Source organism: Astyanax mexicanus, chromosome 3, assembly GCF_023375975.1.
Source record: "Astyanax mexicanus isolate ESR-SI-001 chromosome 3, AstMex3_surface, whole genome shotgun sequence".
NCBI classification, from domain to species: Eukaryota; Metazoa; Chordata; class Actinopteri; order Characiformes; family Acestrorhamphidae; genus Astyanax; species Astyanax mexicanus.
This window is the reverse complement of record NC_064410.1, coordinates 35,146,298-35,166,239: the sequence shown is the minus strand read 5'-3', so window position 1 is coordinate 35,166,239 and position 19,942 is coordinate 35,146,298. Positions and strand designations below refer to the sequence as shown.

The 19,942-nt window shown below is 38.5% G+C and overlaps 1 protein-coding gene across 1 annotated transcript; it reads left to right on the top strand.

The window, feature by feature from the left end:
• Positions 1–504: 504 nt before the first annotated feature.
• Positions 505–12,814, top strand: si:dkeyp-92c9.2 (uncharacterized protein LOC571482 homolog). Its single transcript, XM_007254743.4, has 2 exons — positions 505–883; positions 3,729–12,814. Exon 2 carries the CDS (start codon positions 3,865–3,867, stop codon positions 4,876–4,878), a length of 1,014 nt encoding a protein of 337 aa, XP_007254805.2. The 5' UTR covers positions 505–883; positions 3,729–3,864; the 3' UTR covers positions 4,879–12,814.
• The last annotated feature ends 7,128 nt before the right edge of the window (positions 12,815–19,942 follow it).

Sequence of the window (19,942 nt, the reverse complement as noted above, 5' to 3'; positions counted from 1 at the left end):
GTTATGTTCTCCTGCTTCTTATTGTTGTAATAAAGGACATAACATCCAAGGCAACACCCACCTTTTTAAGTTTTTTTGTGGCTTCGGTAATTTTTAAAAGCAACCCAAAAAAAACCCTAAATTTTCGCCCTTGACTTGACTTTTAAACAAGCCCAATTTGGCGGGAAAACCGCGAACCTGGCAACTTTGCTCCTACTAAACATTTTTGAGGCTGGAAAAAAATATTTAAATATTCAGCCTTTGTTGGTTAATCTGTGGTTTGTACAGCAAACATCCAAGATAGCATAGCATGTCCAGTTGAAGTAAAATTTTCACGGAATGTAGTTAATTCTCCCTTTTCCACCTGTATTCTTCACATAAGCCCCGCCCACTGTGCTGAAATTGCCTAAAATAATAATAAAAGCAGCTGGGTGTATTGGCAGTGCGGGCAGGTGGGCGGGGCTTGTCGGAATACGGGTGTGAGTGGAGTAATAACACTGCGCGCTGCACGAGGAGGAGTTCACTCACTGTGTTGATGCGCTGCAGCGGCGCGCGCGCTACACTCAGACCCTCTCAGACCGAGAGCAGCGCGAGACCGCACAGCCCTGAGAGTGTGAAACAGCTTTGTTTCTCAGTTTTACAGCGAGCAGAGCCTGACTGGAGGCTGCAGGTGTGAACAGCACTACTGTAAACCATGCTGAGAGAAGTTCCGCGCGCGGCTGGACTCAGTGAGCGGTTCAGAAACAGCGCAGCTCCTCACGCGGACTCTTACAGCAGCAGCGCTCGAGCTGAGCTCATTTATTAGCCGGAGAATAAGACTGGTCTCCTCTCCTGCCTGACTGAACAGTGGAGTAAAGTTGGAGCGGACTGCTGTTCCGTGCCCTGGACCCCCACAGTGAAGGAGGTGAGCATCCCATAATACTCTCCTAATACATCAAGTTGTGTTATATAGTGTGTTTTAGTTTGTTGTGTCTGGAGTACAGAGTGTTTTCCCCTCAGTAGTGACTCTGCACTGCACCGCTGTTTTCAGCTCTCTCACACATTCATAATACCTGTGTTGTTGTACTGAAGAGTGATTAAAATTTTACACAGAGATCCTGTAAGGAAAGACTAGTTGAGGTTCTGAGTTCTGTGTCGTGGTTTAAGACGCCCCTGGGTCACAGGCTCGGCTCAGTCCGGCAGTAAGTGGGTCAGATTTACTGTCTCCCTCCCTCACGAGACTCAGGGCTGTTTGAGGGGAAACACAATGCCCTGCAAATCCGTGTCTGGTACAGTGTGGAGCAGCACCACTCTGAACACAAATCAGTCCGAGAAACGTGCAGTCCTGCATTACTGCCTCAAGCATTATTAGTGCTTTGCATTGTTATTATGAGCAGAGCTGAATGGGTGTAGTGCATGTCTTATGCATATCCAATTATACATATCTATGGCTGGACAATCCTGCATATTGATATATATACAGAACTGTGGGTGTAGTTGGTTATTATGCATATCCAAGAGTCTGGGCAATATATCCTAACTATCCTTATATACAGAACTGTGGGTGTAGGTTCTTATGCATGTCTTATGCATAATCAGGTATACATATCTAAAGCTAGGGCAATATATCCTAATTATCGATATATTCAGAACTAAATACTAATAAATTAATATCATATCTATCTATTGTATTCAAAATATCTATATCCCACTTGCTATGCAGCTTACTCTATTTGTTCCATCTGTGTATATTAGGACTGGGCAATATGGCCCTATATAATATCTCAATATTTCAGGATGTGATACATTTTGTGATAATAGTGTTCTTGGCGATATGACAAAACATTAATCTTTAAAAAATATATTTTTAAGCGTATACTACTGCAACAAAATAAATATGTATTGTAAGTTGTATTTATTGTAAATCTAACAATTTTATACTTTCAGTAGAAAAAATATATACATAAATGGTTATCTTTTCTTAAACAGTAACTTTGCAAGACTTTTGTTTTGCATTTTTGTGTAAAAATAAAATCAAATAACAAAATAAAAAAAAATTAACAAAAAATATAAAGTAACATAACTACAAACCTCTACAGCAGAAAAAAGTGTAGCATATTTAGTTCCTATATATGCAAAGAATCAATAAAGGGTAAATACAGTAAATGGCAAAACAAATACAAAATAGTCAACTTTTAGGAAGATGGCAATATCACTATGGAGATTTCTTTATCATATCAAAGGTTGTTTGTTTGAAAATGGTACCGTTTCCACAAAAAATATACTCAAATGACTACAGTCTTGTGCAAATAATGCTGCAAAAGAATGCAATTAAAGGTAGCATTTAAATATTTAAAGATACAGCAACACTGATATTTTAACATTATCAATGATCAATACCATATCTAGGATAGTAAGGATACAATTTTTTTTTGATTGGATTATATGCTGTTTAAACAAATAAATTGCGATAAAATCTTGTATTGTATGTGAGTGTTTTATACCACTAATACAATATGTATTATAAAAACAAACATGAAATTACATTTTTGGAATTGAAAGAATATTGGATATTTATATAAAAATTCTATATTCATCATACACGTCAATTGGTTCTTCTAGCTAAGAAAAATGTAATGGCCAATATTAAGGCCAGTAAAAATAACTATGGTCATGTCCATATATTGTACAATAAGCCAGAAATTTAAATTGTTGTGATAGGACCATATTTAGCTCATTTATGAGCATGTGTATTGATTAGCAATATTTGTTGTAGCTTAATGTTTTTTCATGTAGTTTTTTTTTTTTTTGGAAAAGGTCTAAACGCCTCTTTATACATGAACTGACCTTCTGTAAAATAATTAGTCATACCATATTCAGCACTTCTCACCAAAGATGTTCCTAATTTCCTCTTATTTTTCAACTGATCTACTCCAAAATGATAGTTGATGTACATGGTAAATTATGCATTTATCTAATTTAAGTTGCACCCTTTGCTGATAAAGATGTGTGACTGCAGTCTAGTGGTAAATCTAGTGGAAAGTCTTTCCTGGACCCTGGAGCATATAGAGTAATAATAAGCCTTTCCCTGTCCCAATACTTTTGTCCATATAGTGAATGTTGTAGCCTGATTGCAATACGTACAGACTACTTTCCTCATCCAGTTAAAATTTGGCAACATTTCAGTATGTTTTATAATTCTTTCATGGTTTTCATTTGCATTAGGTCGATTAGTGTTGGCTAGAGGACTCTAACATCAAATGTATAAATATTAATGAACCTTTTGACTAAAGAGTGCTAAATAGTTTAGATTTTAAATGTTTTTCAGGAGTTAAAAGGGGTTCCTACTACCACTTAACACTGTCCAGCACAAGTTTGGGGACAAAGGGCATTTCACAATGTTTCAGTTAAGTCAGTTTGCAATAACCTAACATATTTATTCTGTGAGGAAAAACAGTTTCAGACATGCAGGTATTTGTGGCAGGTTTATCCATATATTCTTGTTCGAAACCAAACAAAATCGTAACATTTAGCTGAAGGCCGAATACCTAACACTTAAACAAACACTTTAATAAAATTTGCCACTTTTCACTGCTAAATAAATAACATATCCTAAGCCCATCAGAGAAACAGGATTTATGTAATGTTGTGAACGAAAAATTTAAATTGTTGCTGAACTATTGACTCTATCAAATGACTTTTCTATTATGTGTTTATCAATTACAGATGTTTATCTTAACCTAATCCACATTTGTTTCTACTCTCCCCAGGGCCTGTCTGTGCTGTTGTATTCTGAGGGATTTTAGCTACTGAACTGAGGGAGAAACACACACTGACGTCAGCTCATCTTGCGTGAGCCCACAAGGTTTCGCCTTTGAGTCACGGGGTCTCATCAGTCCGCTCGCCATGGGCACCGTCCTGTCCCTGTCGCCGGGTCCCCGGAAACCTGGTTACTATGACGACCGGCCAGGCTCCCTCAGCCGCTACCCCAGCTTGAGCAGTCGCTCGCTGAACTGTGCTCAGAAGGACCATGGAGGCCTCAAGCGTGGACAGTCCATCTTCCTGCCGGCTCTGACATGGAAGCGCCTGGTGGCCTCCACCAAAAAGCGGGGCAGCTCTAAAAAAGCTTATCCTGGTGGTTTGACCCAGGGTGCTGTTGGAGCGCCATTAAACAACAACAACATCATCTACCAGAACCAGAAGGACCCTTCTGTCCTGCATCTCAACCGAGAAAATGTGAAGAAGTCCCTATCATGTGCTAACCTCTCCAACTACGACGGCCCAGCAGGTCTAGGCCTGGGGATGGGGATGGGCATGGGGATGGGACTTGGGCCTGGCCTGGTAGGCTACAGTAAACCACAGCAGCTTTCTTCAGTCAAGAAGGTCCCTCATGGCACCTGTGCTGCTTCTCCAAAGCGTGTGATTGTTCAGGCGTCTACCAGCGAGCTTCTGCGCTGTCTGGGAGAGTTCCTATGTGGCCGATGCTATCGGCTAAAGCACCTGTCTCCCGCTGACCCTGTTTTGTGGCTTCGGGCTGTGGATCGCTCGCTTCTTCTCCAGGGCTGGCAGGACCAGGCCTTTGTGACCCCAGCTAATGTGGTGTTTGTCTACATGCTTTGCCGCGATGTGGTGGACGGCGACCTCATTTCATCAGAACACGAGCTGCAAGCCATTCTTCTAACCTGCCTCTACCTGTCCTACTCTTACATGGGCAATGAAATCTCATACCCACTAAAACCCTTTTTGGTAGAAGCAGCTAAAGAGGCTTTTTGGGACCGCTGTCTGGCCATCATTAATGCCACGAGCTCTAAAATGCTCCGCATCAATGCAGATCCACATTTCTTCACGCAGGTTTTTGCAGAGCTCAAAAGCGAAGGTGGCTGCGGCCCTCAGGACTACGGACGTCTCTTAGACCGGTGAAAAAAGGAGAAGGAGTGACATTGAAAGATATAAAAAGCTCCGTCCATCAGTGCATCTCCGCCAGCGTCTTTTTTTGTCCCTGTCTGAGTCCTGACCTAAAAAATGAGTACCTCCTAATACTTCAGTGGCGTTAAGGTCTGTAGGGCCACTTTAGAATCATTCAATCACTGTCTGGTCTTCTGAGGCACTTGACCTTATTTCAGCTTCAATATTGACTTTGCCAAAAGGAAGATATCAGGTCTGTTTTTGACCAGGAACTCAATGCAGAAGCAGACGGACGTGAGGTGCCTTGAAAATTAATTATATAAATGCATCTGCATTTTCAGTAGTAATTCAGCGTTCAACACTGACCTCACGATTTGCAAAATGTGGCCAAATTATACTGGTGGTAGCATCTCATTCCTGGTGACACAGAAGAAGCACAGGAATAGAGAAACTAGACAATAGTAATCTGCCCTCTGAGCCAGTTTAAGTCTAAAACTGTACCCAAGTCTCAGTCCAGGTCATTTCAAGGCACTGAAACTGAACTGCGTACGTCTGACATTACTTGAACGATGGGTAGTGAGTCCACTCTGTCTCAGCACCTGCTCCGTTACGGTGGAAATGCTAGATTAGTTCACTCATCCTGTGGCCTGAATGTTAGCAGACTGCTCTGTCTCTGTGAAGAAGATGGATATGTTTTTTGGGACCATTTCATGTCAGATGAGGCGTCCCGTCTATTTATCAAACAGAAAGAGAAAAACAGAAGGATTTCCTCCCAAGACAAGAAGGATTACCTCCAAAGAAGCACAACATTTTAACTATAAACAAAACAAAACAATAATGCCATATTTCAACAAGAAAAATGTGCAAAAATGTGAAATTGTAGCTTTGGTTAAGGTTTGCACTGCAAAACAGTTATGTCTTGGCAGGGAAATCATTTCAACAGATACATTTGCTTGTTATATGTTATATACTGTACATCATTACTTGAACGGAAGTGAATTTATTAAGATTATTTATTTAAATTAGCCAATTTATCTGGAATATTTATTAAAGAACTTGCTGATTGAAGCAAAATTGTCAACTCTTATAATAATTAATATTACTGTAGAAATAAGTTGAATAATCTAATAAAATAGTATTCTTACAACAGTCTATATTAGATATATAGAATATGTTTAAAATGACTTCACTTGCCAAGATACTGTTTTGTCCACTGTGGTTCGTTCTGTGGTTTCCGTTATTAAACCATATTTTTTCAGGAAACATTAGAAAGCTTTGGGCTGTTTAATCAGCAGAAAGCTGTGCTCTTCTATCCTCCATCTAATCTAATAGAGATTCCAAGTGGAAGCAGAGGGTGTGTATGTGTGAACTCGGCAGTCATCAGCTGCTGGTCACTGCCTTGTCCTTCCTTTGTTTCATGTACCCGGCATTAGGATGCCGGCTGCTGTGGCATTAACAAGATTAAGAGATTACCATACACACACACACACACACACACAGTGCTTCTCCTTGCTCTCCAGTCGTATGGGTTAATCCACACTGCTTGGCTGTATGTGTGTGTGTGCCCCAAACCTCTCTGGCACACTCGTGTGTGTGTGTGTGTGTGTTTCCTCCAGGGCAAAGAACTGAGCCGAGGTGAAAATGTGTGCTTTAACAGGAAGTAACCGTCTGTTCAAAAACGAAAAGCCATATCTAAAGACCTTGAAGTTGCATGCAAACTATTTTTTTCACAGATACACTTTTCTCCAGATGTGTCCTCATTGAAACTGGGGTTTCAGGGACAGAGAGAAAATTTTCTTTTAAAAAACATTCAGAACTGCTCTGATCTTAATTTATTTAGTTCAGATGTGTTTGTCATAATTTTCACATGAATAAAACACATTGCATCAATATATTTAAGTAAATGATAGAAACTACACTGATATACAGTATTTTGCTCATGTGGAAATAATGCACACATTTGAACTGAATGAATTCAATGCTGATTTCAATCTAAAAAAATCCACTTCAAATCAGCTTCCAAACAGGCAGTTCTGAATGCTTCCCATATTTGTGATTTTATTATGTTATTTTTTTTAAAGGGTCCCACATGGGTTGTTGTATTTGTACGTGTGTGAACACAGCACAGATGAGCCCCTGAGCCAGAGGGGGCTCAGGGTGTGTGTATGTGGGTATATGTGTGTGTGTGTTCACACTAGGGAAGCATGCAAGCTGTGCATGCAACACTCCGTTCCTTTCAGTTTCCAAACCCCTTCACAGCCCCTGCTCTGAAGCAGTAGAAAGTGAAAATGATAAAAATACAGTCACCCCTAAAGAGACGTCTCAGCTGGCCGGCCTTCAGTCAGGAGAGAGAGAGAGAGATTATTCTGAGCCTGAATCTGTTGGAAAGTAATCAAATGTAGACATGAGTCTATAAACCATCCATAATGGATTACGGATGTAATGTGCATGGCACAGGCACGCGCGCGCCAACACACAAATATTTGTTTCTTAATACAGAGTCAGGACTTGAGACTGTATGTATGTTGCTCCATACAGTATAAAAAAACCTTACGTTACTTACATTACTTTTTTTTATTTCTCTGTACTTAGTAAACATTTAATGACAATTGGACTGATAGAGATTAGCATAAATGGCTTATATTAATCTGTATTATAAGTTTATTCATTATTTTATATGCAAGTCATACATATCAGGATGGCGGCATTTATCTAAAAGTAATAATACTAATAATAGTTTGTTAAATATGTTTTATATACTGTATATTGCCGCAATCAAAAATAGTAATTTTGCAGGAGATGCAAAAAACATAATTTTAATATAATATAAGTAGTAATAGGTCATTTTATACATTCTTCTTTTTTTAATGCATGCAAAAACATCTCAGTGTACAAAATTGACATACAACAAAATTCAATTCCCACAGTAACAAGATGCATATAGCAATATTTAAGACTAATATCTGGCATCTCTACATTACTACGTACAGAGTTTTTGCATGGCAGTGACGGTATATATATATATAAGTGAAAGTACTATGGGTATAATGAATCACAAAAAGTGGATTGTTATTTGATGTATATATTTTTCAATACAGCTCAAATAAGAAAGCAAAGAAAATGTGCCTTTTGTAGCATGATAATGTTTCGATTCCAGTTTATCACAACATTTAACATTAAACAATTACAGTATTAAAACTATTAATACGGAGCTTTAGAGCTTTTTGATCTAAAAGTTAAGTCACAAGCTAATATGCAACAGTAGCAACAATACAATGATTCAGTGCAGTATTTTCTAAACCTAATCCTAAATTTAACCATAACCATAACCTTAGGAACCAAAAATAATACATTGATTGCTCTTTCAGTTTTAGACAAAGGCACTACTTGTTATCCTACAAAATTAGGACACTGTGTCCTCAAAAATGTACAAAATCATTTCGTACACACACACACACTCTAAACCCTCTCCTGCCTGTGTTTGTTTGTGTGTGTATGTGTGTGTGTGGGAGGAGGGGTTCAGGTGTATAGTCCAGCTGTCCAGTTGCAGGTCAGACAGGGCAGTCGAGACAGCATGTGGCAGGACAGGACAGGAAGCAGCTAATCTCATTGTGCCTGAGTGTTTAGATGCGCTTCCCCAAACCTGTTGTGCACATTTCCACTCACTACTACCATCTGTCCATAAACACCAGCTCAAACACACAGTTTCAAATAATATTCTACAGGCAAATCAACCCATAAATGAAGCACACGTGCACATGCACACATTTTCTCCCACATACACACAAACACACACACACACACACAGGGTAATGCTAATCCGTTAATCCTTTCCTACCCAATCGTGCAGAGAGAGATGAAAATGCAATGCTAACAAGATGCCATTCAGGTTTAGATCAGAGGAGATTTAGTGATTTAGATTTTTTTTTTCCACACTCCTCTTGCCCTGGGCTGCCCCGTGCTGCCAGCGACCCTCCGAATACACACCCCGGCATGGGCACCGAGCCTGTTTTCGATTAGCTGCCCGCTGGTGTAATTATGTAATAACCCCATGAAACAGAAACACTTAAAAGTCAGTGAGTGACTGGCTGTGGTATGAATTAGTAAAGTTGAATCCATGTTTGAACTCTTCTAAACACGCTGTAATGCTGCACAGCGATTAGTGACGGGATCAGACTCGGAGCAGAGTTCAGCCCAGTTCGCTTCACAGTACAACTCTACGCTCCAGGGTTCTGGAGGCCTGGCTCTGCACAGTGCGCTGCTTATCAAGAGATTTGGAGCACCAAACTCTAGCTGATATCTGTTAGCTAGAATCAGTTAGAGCAGTTAACATCTAGCTAACATCCCCTAAAGTAGATGCCATCTAGCTAGCAGTTCTCTGTCTGTGTCCAACAAAACTTAAGGATGGTAAATAAGCTTATCCTGTTTTGGTGTGCCAGCTAGAGTAGTAGACATCTACGTAACTTACTTCAGCTACAGAAGTTGACATCCAACTAACATTAGCTAGAGTCATAAATATCTACTGTGAGTTAACATCAGCAAGAGTAGCTGACATTTAGCCAACTTCAGCTAGAGCTGTAGATATCTATTGTAAGTTACCATCTGCAAGAGTAGCTGACATCTATCTAACATCAGTTGGAGAAGTAGATGTCTAGCTGATGCTAGATGTAAAATACTCTGGCTTATGTTAGCTAGATGTCAACTACTCCTGCTGTTGTTAGTTAAATGTCAACTACTTAGGTTAATGTAAGCTTGATGTTAACTATCCCAGCTAAGGTTAGCTAGATGTCAGCTACTCTAGCCAGTGTTTGTTAGATGTTAACTGTAGCTGATGTTTACTAGTTCTGTGTCAGCTACTTGCTGATGTCAGCTAGATGTCAACTACTCTAGCTTTGTTAGGTAGATGTCATTTTTTCTAGCCAATATTAGTTACATCAACTACTTTAGCTGATGTTAGTTAGATGTTAAGTACTCTAGCCCATGTTAGTTAGATGTTACGTACTCAAGCCGATGTTAGTTAATTGTCAACTCTTCTAGCCAATGTATGTTAGATGTCAGCTATTCAAGCTGATGTTAGTTTGATCTCAGCTACTCTAACTAGTGTAGTTAGATGTTAAGTACTCTAGCCGATGTTAATTAGATGTCAACTCTTCTGGCCAATGTTATTTAGATGTTAGCTATTTAAGCTGGTGTTAGTTAGATGTTACCTACTCTAGCTGATGTTAGTTAGATGTCAACTACTCTTATCTGATGTCAGCTGAAAGCCAACTCTTCTAGCCAATGTTACTTAAATGTTACTTAAATGTTACTTAAATGTTAGCTACTCCAGCTAATGTGAGCTAGATGTCTACTACTCTAGCTGTAGTGGTTAGAAGTCATTAGCTCATCTGAAAAGGCAGCCTCTAGTTTGGGAAACAGTTTATTATTAGCTAGGTATAGAATACATTTTATATTGTATAAAAAGCAGTAATGACCATGAAACTTGAAGTTAAAATTTAGATATTTGTGCTTGAATTCTCACTAACCTGATTTAATCAACAACATTGAGCAAATTCAAATTTCAAGGTGACCCCAAACTTTTGACAGGCAGTGTACATGACTGTGTGGAAGCGTGGAGTAGGCGATCCGCCTCCAGGCTGGGGTGAGGAGACCAGAGGGTTTTGTTAAGGATAGCTTATGTGATGACTCAGACTATAGCATGCCTCTGGACTTTAGAATTTAGTGTCTGTTCACGTGTCTGGCAGTGTCCATTTGTAAACCAGAGAGCTTCTGCTGCTGGGCTGTGAGGTGATGTGGCTGCAGATTAGTTGTGACCCACTATCACACACACACACACACACACACACATTTACACGCACTGCTCTGTCCTATTCACTCTCTCTCAACAAACACACCACTTCTTGTCTCGGCCTGTTAAACTTGATTCAATATCCCCTCATTGTGCCGTTAGAGCACAGACGAGACGGTTGTTCTTGGCCCTGGCTGATGTGTAGCGGCTCTATAAGGCCTGAATACAATTTGCAGTGTGAAACACCAGTAGCTTTGCTTCCATTTGGATTCTCGTGTCTGCTTAACGTTGACCCGGGCTCGAGCCTGCCTCTGCTTTAAAACTGTTTATTTACTGTGTTTCTCTCACCAGACGTACAGTAACTAGCTCTGGAGTATGTTTTCAGTCAGTAGCGCACGCGCTACGAGGCTAACAGCACATACATCATGGGTGTTTTTGCAGAAGTTGGAATGAAATGTTGTTATAAACACTGGATGTCCTTGTAGTTTGTGATGAGGGAGAGGCAGAACCTTGGCCCATATCATGTTTGTGGATGCAGGGATAGATGGATTGATCCTGCTGTTTACATTCAAGAATTGATCTATATACAAAAAAGTCAGTCTCATCTTTTTATGACACTGTATTTGTGGCTGGTACTTAAAACTTTTACAGCTCTGAAAAAAAATAAGCGACCACTTAAAAACTATGAGCTTCTGTAATTTTACCAAATTACAATTTTTACCAAATATAATCAAGAGGAAGATGGATGATCATAATCCATCAAACCAAGCTGAACTGCTTGAATTTTGAATAAAGTTATCCAAAAGCAGTGTGTAAGACTGGTGGAGGAGAACATGCCAACATGCATGAAAACTGTGATTAAAAAACAGTATTTCCACCCCCAAACATTGATTTCTTAACTCTTAAAACTTATGAATATGAAGTTGTTTTCTTTACATTATTTGGGATCTGAAAGCTCTGCACCTTTTTTGTTATTTATTTATACATGCTCTAAATGACAATATTTTTATTTGGAATTTGGGAAAAAAGTTGTCTGTAGTTTATAGAATAAAACAACAATGTTCATTTTACTTAAACAAATAAATACCTATAACCTATAAATTGCAAAATCAAAGAAACTGATTCAGAAACTAAAGTGGTCTCTTAATTTTTTCCCAAAGCTGTAAATGAGTGATCAATATTGGTACTACTTGGGTATGGATTGAAAAAAAAAACATTGGTGATATCTGCCATCCCTGCTCACAAGTGCTGTTAGTTTCTTAGTCCTGGTGATTCAAGAGAAATTAAAAATGTTAATGTAACAAAAAATGAAGATTAATAATCATTCATGAGCCATGTTTTTGTCAAGCTCTGCTATATTCTTTGTCAACACTGTCAAACACTAAACAGGATGGTTGAGAACGGACTGTCTTCACCAATCAAATACCTGTTGCCAACCAGTCACACTTGACAGCATTTGAAACTGTCCAATGAGAAGCTTTGGGAGGACGCCCATCACACTTTGGATAAATGGTACCAGAGACTTCATAGACTGTTTAAAAAATTATCTTCTGATATTTATCTGAATGAAAAAGTGCAATCTAAAGGCCTTTTAGCTCCAGAAAGAGCTTGAGAGAGAGTTTATCTTCATGCCAGAGTGGACTACTACTGAAGACCTGAAGAGCTTCTGATGAACTCAAGCGTATTTCACTCAGACTGCTGTTCCAAGACACAGTTGTCTCTGGCCTCGTTTAGAGACTCAGGATTTGAGTGTTGTTCTTAAAGTGAACTCTAATGTTACTCTAATGGCCATCGCTCTATGAGTCGTGGTTAATTTGAGATTTATCAATGTTTTCAATGCTGCTAAACAGATATATAAATATATATATATGTATGAGTAGAGTTCAAATGTAGAGTCTGCAGCCGAGCAGATTAGAGAGTAAAGTAGTTTGGTGTAAATATGTCGCTGTGGATCAAAAACAGTGTAAAAACAGTTGAAAGTGTAAATGTATAAGAGGTACATGAATCATGTTGCTACAGTGGTGGTGTGCATGCTGGCCTAGTTCCTTTTAAATGATTTTTTTTGTTGTTTTTTTATGTAATTGAACATTCAGGTTGAATTTAAATGTATGTTTTTTTGTTAACTTAAAAATAAAATAAGGTTATGACCAGGTTCTTAAAGCATTATTGTCAGCAGTGTTGGTATGTTTATTATAGAGAACTCCATCGGCATTAATCAACAGCTTACCTGTGTGTGTGTGTGTTTGTGTGTGTGTGCATGTGTGCGTGTGAGGTCAATGAGGTGGCTACTAAAAAAAGGAAGTACCAGCCGTCCACACAAAATGGAACTGCCATAACCATAAAGTATCACTTCCTTTGTTATGAAATAGAAGCTTCTATGAAGAAACACACTCCCGCTCATTTACACACACACACACTGAAAATCATCATCCACGACTACAACAACACAGTGTTATATTTACGTTACTTACTATTGGAGATTATTGTTTTGATCTAATACACATTAACAATGATCTTGATGGGGTCGGAATCATATGATCAGCATATGATCATCATAATATGATCCGATTGTCTTTTGATTTTTTTTTATCAACATCGGACAGATATTTATTTACACAGTGCTGCTCTAAAATATATATTTCAAGTATATAATAGGCCAACTTTTAATTTTAGTCATTATTAATTAAAATATAATTATTAACAGATCTGGAGAAAATTAAGAGACCACTTCAGTTTCTGAATCAGTTTCTCTGATTTTGTTATTTATATGTAGGTGTTTGAGTAAAATGAACATTGTTGTTTTATTCTAGAAACTACGGACAACATTTCTCCCAAATTCCAAATAAAAATATTGTCATTTACTGCATTTATTTGCAGAAAATGGAAAATGGCTTAAATAATAAAAAAAAATGATGCAAAGCAAAAAAAGTTCATATTCATAAAGTTTTAAGAGTTCAGAAATTTTTGGTGGGATAACAGTTTTCATGCATCTTGGCATGTTCTCCTCCACCAGTCTTACACACTGTTTTGGATAATTTTATACCACTCCTGGTGCAAAAATTCAAGTAGTTCAGCTTGGTTTGATGGCTTGGTGATCATTCATCTTCCTCTTGATTATATTCCAGAGGTTTTCAATTTGGTAAAATCAAAGAAACTCATAATTTTAAGTGGTCTCTTAATTCATTGAAAAATGAATTATCTGAACTAAAGATTTCTAGTTAGTTTTTTTTTTTTCAAAACTTAAAAGTTTGAGTTTGCCTCAAAATTTAAAAATCTAATGCAGTAAAATTGCCATGAATTTTTAAGTTTTCTCAACTTTATTATTTTTATAGTGCAGCAGTGACATGTATGCCGATTATGGGCTATTGTAGTTCTGTCTGTGTGACAGAATTTCATACATGAAAGTTCACACAAGATTTTAGAGCATATTGTTTGGTATGTAAAGAGTTAAGTATGTTTAAATGATTTAAGTATTACATTTAATTGAGTTATATTTTACCCTGCAGTACTGGCCTAAATAAACTGCCATGTAGAACAAAAATGACTGACAAATAAGTTCATCCGAAACCTGTAAAACCACGACAGACCGAGACCAAGAATAAAGAGCGCACACGCATCTGAATGTTGCAGGCAGATCTGTGAACCACTGCGTCTATATACGACTGACAGTTGTTAAAATAGAAAAAAAAACACATGAGCCTGCGAAACTCACATATCTCACACATTCACAACATCAGACATATTTCACACCAGCGATGCCCACTGTATAACAAGACTTACACTAAACAAGATCTGCTTACAGATATACTCTACATATCAACCACTTTATTAGAAACTTTAATCTTGTGCTTCATCTTTAATAGAAATGCATAATTCATGCTTTCATTCACTTCCCTTGCTTAGAACCCCCACCTTGTGCTTCCACTCACTGGCCACTTTATAAGAAACATCTACCACCTTGTGCTTTTACTCACTGGCCACTTTATTTAAAAAACACTTACCTTGTGCTTCCACTCACTGGCCACTTTATAAGAAACATCTACCACCTTGTGCTTCCACTCACTGGCCACTTTATTAGAAACACTTACCTTGTACTTCCACTCACTGGCCACTTTATTAGAAACACCTACCTTGTGCATTCACTCACTGGCCCCTTTATTAGAAACACTTCCTTTGTGCTTCCACTCACTGGCCACTTTATTGGAAACATTTAACTGGTGTGTCCACTTACTGGACATTTTTTAGAAACACCTACCTTGTACTTCCTCTCACTGGCCACTTTATTAGAAACATATACTTTCTATTTACACTCACTGGCCACTTTCTTTGTGCTTTCCCTGACTGGCCACTTTATTAGAAACATGTAGCTTGTGCTTTCATTCTCTGGCCAATTTATTAGAAACATATAGTTAGTGCTTCCACTCACTGGCCACTTTATTAGAAACTCGGACCACGTGTTTCCACTCTTTGGCCATTTTATTGGAAACATCTTGCTTGTGATTCTACTCACTGGTCACTTTATTACAAATTTCAACCTTGTATTTTCTCTCATTTCCAGCTTTAATATGTGTTATAATTACTGTCTTTTCACTCTATTTTCAATTCAGATTACACAATAATATAAATGTAATTAGGTAAGAAATTGTACAGGGGAAAGTATACACTGACAAAAACTAGACAAAATATATGTATATTTAGGCGTATATTCTTATATTCAGCATAAGTAAAAATCTGTCGGTGGAAAAGATCTACATTTTCTTAGTAAGATTTCTTAAAATAAGCTCAATATAAAAAAATATATCAAAGTCTCAAATGTTCAAAAAGAGTAAAGTAACACTTTATGGAATATATATTTTCTGTAGTAACTACTGATAACATCCTAAAAACATGATCTGGATGAATCATCAGATATTATGCTGAGTAAAAGCACCGTCAGCCAGTATTTTCTTATTTGATCTGTGTGGTACGACATGGAAATGTGTGGGTGTGTGATTTAGCCTCTGAATCTGCCCACCACCATTCCTTATTCCCATTTCCACAGTCAGGTTGCCAGGTATGGACAGCAGCATGCAAAAAGTATATTGCAGCCATGGAAACAGGGGACCAAGCTATTTTACTGCTGAACAGGTAATCACTGAGCTTCAGCTAGGTTGCTAACCATATCTGGGTAATATCAATGCTTTGTAGAACACAAATTCTTATCAGAGAAAAAATAAGATTGATTGCCTTTCAATTAGATTTTTTTTGCAATGTTTAAGTATTTCTTTTCAATCACAAAACTCTAAGAAAAAAACTCTAGGAGATCATAAGCTTACAGATCATCAGTCTGTGTGAAATCTTTGTTTGTCGTATGTTTTGACCCTCTAAGACACAGAATGGGGCTTTATTGACTGTATTGCCGGTCCCAGCTGTGCACCTGTTAGTGGGGATCATTGTTTAAGTTTGAAAGAGCCTGATCTGCTGCTCCTCCTCAGCATGTGTGAGCCACACACTGCCATTGTGCTCATGCACACAGCCAGCCTGGTGGTGTGTGAACGGCACAGGCCTGCCGCTGTAAATCTCCGCTGGACATAAACCCCCTGTGGATGCGCAGGGTGCCGCAGATGGCCCTTTGGTTTGATGTGTTTTGAATCCAAACACGTCCCTCTGCAGTGAACACCCTCTTGTTCTCATTGCTCTGCTGATGGATTTAAACTAAGGCCTTCTTTGAGGTGTAGAAGACAGTGTGCAGGCGGCGGGGTGTCAGTCTGCAGCGGCGTGCTGTGGGAGAAGGGCAGGGAGCAGTTGCCTCCTTTTTAGGAGCGAGGTTTTATAGCTTTAAAAACATATCTAAGAGCAGCCTGTGGTACGAGCATGAGGACACTGGTAAACAGTGATTGATTCACACACTGTGCATCAACATACAGGGGTTGGACAATGTAACTGAAACAAATGTCATTTTAGTATGGTGAGGTTTCATGGCTAAATTGGAGCAGCCTGGTTTCCAATCTTCATTAATTGCACATTGCACCAGTCAGAGCAGAGTGTGAAGGTTCAGTTATCAGGGTAAAAGCACAGTTTTGCTCAAAATATTTCAAAATAGGACAAATTGTTGGTGCACGTCTTGCTGGCGCATCTGTGACCAAGACAGCAAGTCTTTGTGATGTATCAAGAGCCACGGTATCCAGGCTAACGTCAGCATACCACCAAGAAGAATGACCTACATCCAACAGGATTAACTGTGGACGCAAGAGGAAGCTGTCTGAAAGGAATGTTCGGGTACTAACCCGGATTGTATCCAAAAAAAACATAAGCCACGGCTGCCCAAATCACAGCAGAATCCAGTGTGCACCTCAACTCTCCTGTTTCCACCAGAACTGTCCGTCGGGACAATAAATTATTGTAGTCTAAAACCAGGTGTTTCAGTTTCATTGTCCAACCCCTGTATTTCCAGTGTTTATAAGGGAAATTCACTGATGTTTTAACTAATATCTGAACATCCATTCAGACTGGTTTGGTGTGAAACGCTCTTTCACATGCTAGAGTTCATTACCCACTTTGATTTGTTTAAAGTGGTGGTAGATAGAACCAGGCATTGGAACAGATTTAACATGCTTTCACACCTAGTTTAGTTGGTGTGACTTTTCAGTTTGGGTCCCAAATAAAAATAGCAGGTGTGAAAGGTGACACGGACCACCGTCTGGACCAACGAAGTAGAGGTCTGCACAAAACTGCTTTTTAAACCCGCTCCCTGCTGCTCCCGCCTGTGTTAAACCTGTGTCTGCCCACCAAATACACATTTCTGCCACTCCTGCCCAGAGTTTTAATATGAATTAAATGAATTTAGTGCATAAAATGTACTTTTATTTAATTTATCTATTAAAACAGCAATATAACGCTGGATAGCGCTGTCCCATTTCTTACCACCGTCCAAACACACGCTGTCAGGTGAATTGGAGATGCTGAAACTGTCCCATCGGTGTGTGTGTGTGTCTCTCTGTCAGTCCATCCTCCGCTTTGATATTTATCAGTAATATCTTAAGATTTTTTTGTTGCTTGCATTGGCTAATAACTTAAAACTGCGTCCTTTTCTTTTTGCAGCTTTTTTCGAGTGCCAGTCGTGTGTCTGTTATACTCATGAAGTTTGTTTTAGAATAATTTCTGAATGCATTGATCAAACTTTAAGCACTGATTGCAGCCAGATCAGAAATTACTTGTAGTAAAGGTGGATTTAGGCCTATATACTGGATGAAGGGATTGATTTAGGAATAAAAAAAATAAATACATACAATTTTCAAAAAAATGATCATTTAAGATCCTGACTTTTACTAACACTCTTGTTGCTGAAAGCAAAGAAATTGTGACAGCAATGCTCCAAAATGTAGTAGAACAAAAATTCCTGAACATTGTAGGTACTCCAATCAGGATAAACGGCATCAAATCAAAACTATGAATATTAATCTTAATACTTCACTCCAAAAGTAATCTAAAATTGTCTAAATGCTGTTTTATGTTTGTAAATGTGTGTGTGTGTGTGTGTGTGTGTGTGTGTGTGTTTACTCACACTGGCTGCCTTAAGTGACTTCACCCTTGTCATTGTCCATTAGATTCAATACACATTGTTCTAAACAGTGGACACCTTAATAATAACAGACAACACACACACACATACACACACACGCATATGCCAAGTTTTGAAAGTACTTTGTGCCTCAATGCACTCTCAAAATGTATTTATTATTAATATGAGAATAATAATTTAATAAGTTTACTCACTTTATGTACATTGTGAGAGTAAATAGTGCCAACCATTTTTGTCATTGAGGGGGGTGATTGGGGGGATGACCCTAAAATGGGGTTGCACAGTGAAAAAGATTAAGAAGAAACTCCTAAATCTACATTATCCTACATATGTAACATTATTAATGTAAACACTATTCACAATGTAATTCACTTTGGATAAGAGCATCATCCATTTACAGTAAATGTAAATGCACACACTAACACTCCAGAGCTCTCACTCTTCCTCTTCTTGTGTGAGACAGCAAACCACAGAGCAGTGAAACCAGAAACACCTACACATCCCCGTCTGAGTAACACTGTACAGATGTGAAAACAGCAGCAGGTGTAACATCACCACAGAGAAATGCATCTATTATTGCTCTTCTCAGAATGTGTTTATGAACGTTTATGACATCTAGAGTAATTATCATTTGAAAGTATACAATCATTTAGTGCCCACTTGATTGCATAATTACTCCTGTGTGAAGGGTTGGATAGCTATACATTTACACATACATTTAATTCAAATTCCAAATTACACAATTTATTTACAACAGAACATAGAACACATATCAAATGTTAAAAGCGAAACACATCCATGGAGAAAACATGGAACTCTTTTGAATCTTCCTAGGAGTGACCAGCCGAATGAAATTACTCCAAAAGGGAATGGGCAACTCATCCAGGAGGTCACAAAAGAACCCACAGCAACATCTAAAGAACTGCGAAACTGCAGGTCTCACTCGCCTCAGTTAAGGTTAGTGTTAATGATTTTTAATAAAAGGAAGATACTGGGCAAAAATGGTATCCATGGAAGAGTTCCAAGGCAAAAAATACTGCTGACCAAAAAGAACACAAAGGTTAGTCTCACAATTTCCAACAAACATCTTGATGATCACATTACTTACACTGGTGATAGTGTGATGATCTGAGGATGCTTTGCTGCTTCAGGACAAATTGCTGCAATTGATGGAGCCATGTGTTCTGCTCTCTACAAGAAAATCCTGAAGGAGTCTGGTCCTCAGTTTGTGACCTTAAGCTCAGGTGTACTTGGGTTCTGCAGCAGGACAATGACTTAAAGCAGACAAACAAGTCCACCTCTGACTGGGTTAAAAAAAAATTAAGCTTTTGGAGTGGCTTAGTTAAAGTGTAACTGGGATGCTGTGGCAGATCATGTTTAATAACCTTTTAAATTGGCTGAATTAAAACAATTCTGCAAAGAAGAGTGGACCCCAAAAAAATTACAATGCTAAGCAAACGCTTGATTGCAGTTCTTTGATTAAACACAAATGTTAAAACATTGAAAATATGCAGTTTAAGCACACAGTCTTCTGGACAATGTAGAAGGGTTTACAATGCATTTGAACAGACATGGTCCCTCTGGTCAGATCAGAAAGCAGAGCAGAGTGGGAGATGGACATAAGGTTTAGAGACAGAACAGTGACCAAGGTCAGAACCTCTGGCCACTGGTTTTGAATGGGCGAGGAGGTGGTGTATGATAAAGAAGAGATTAAAGGGTTAAAAGTGAAA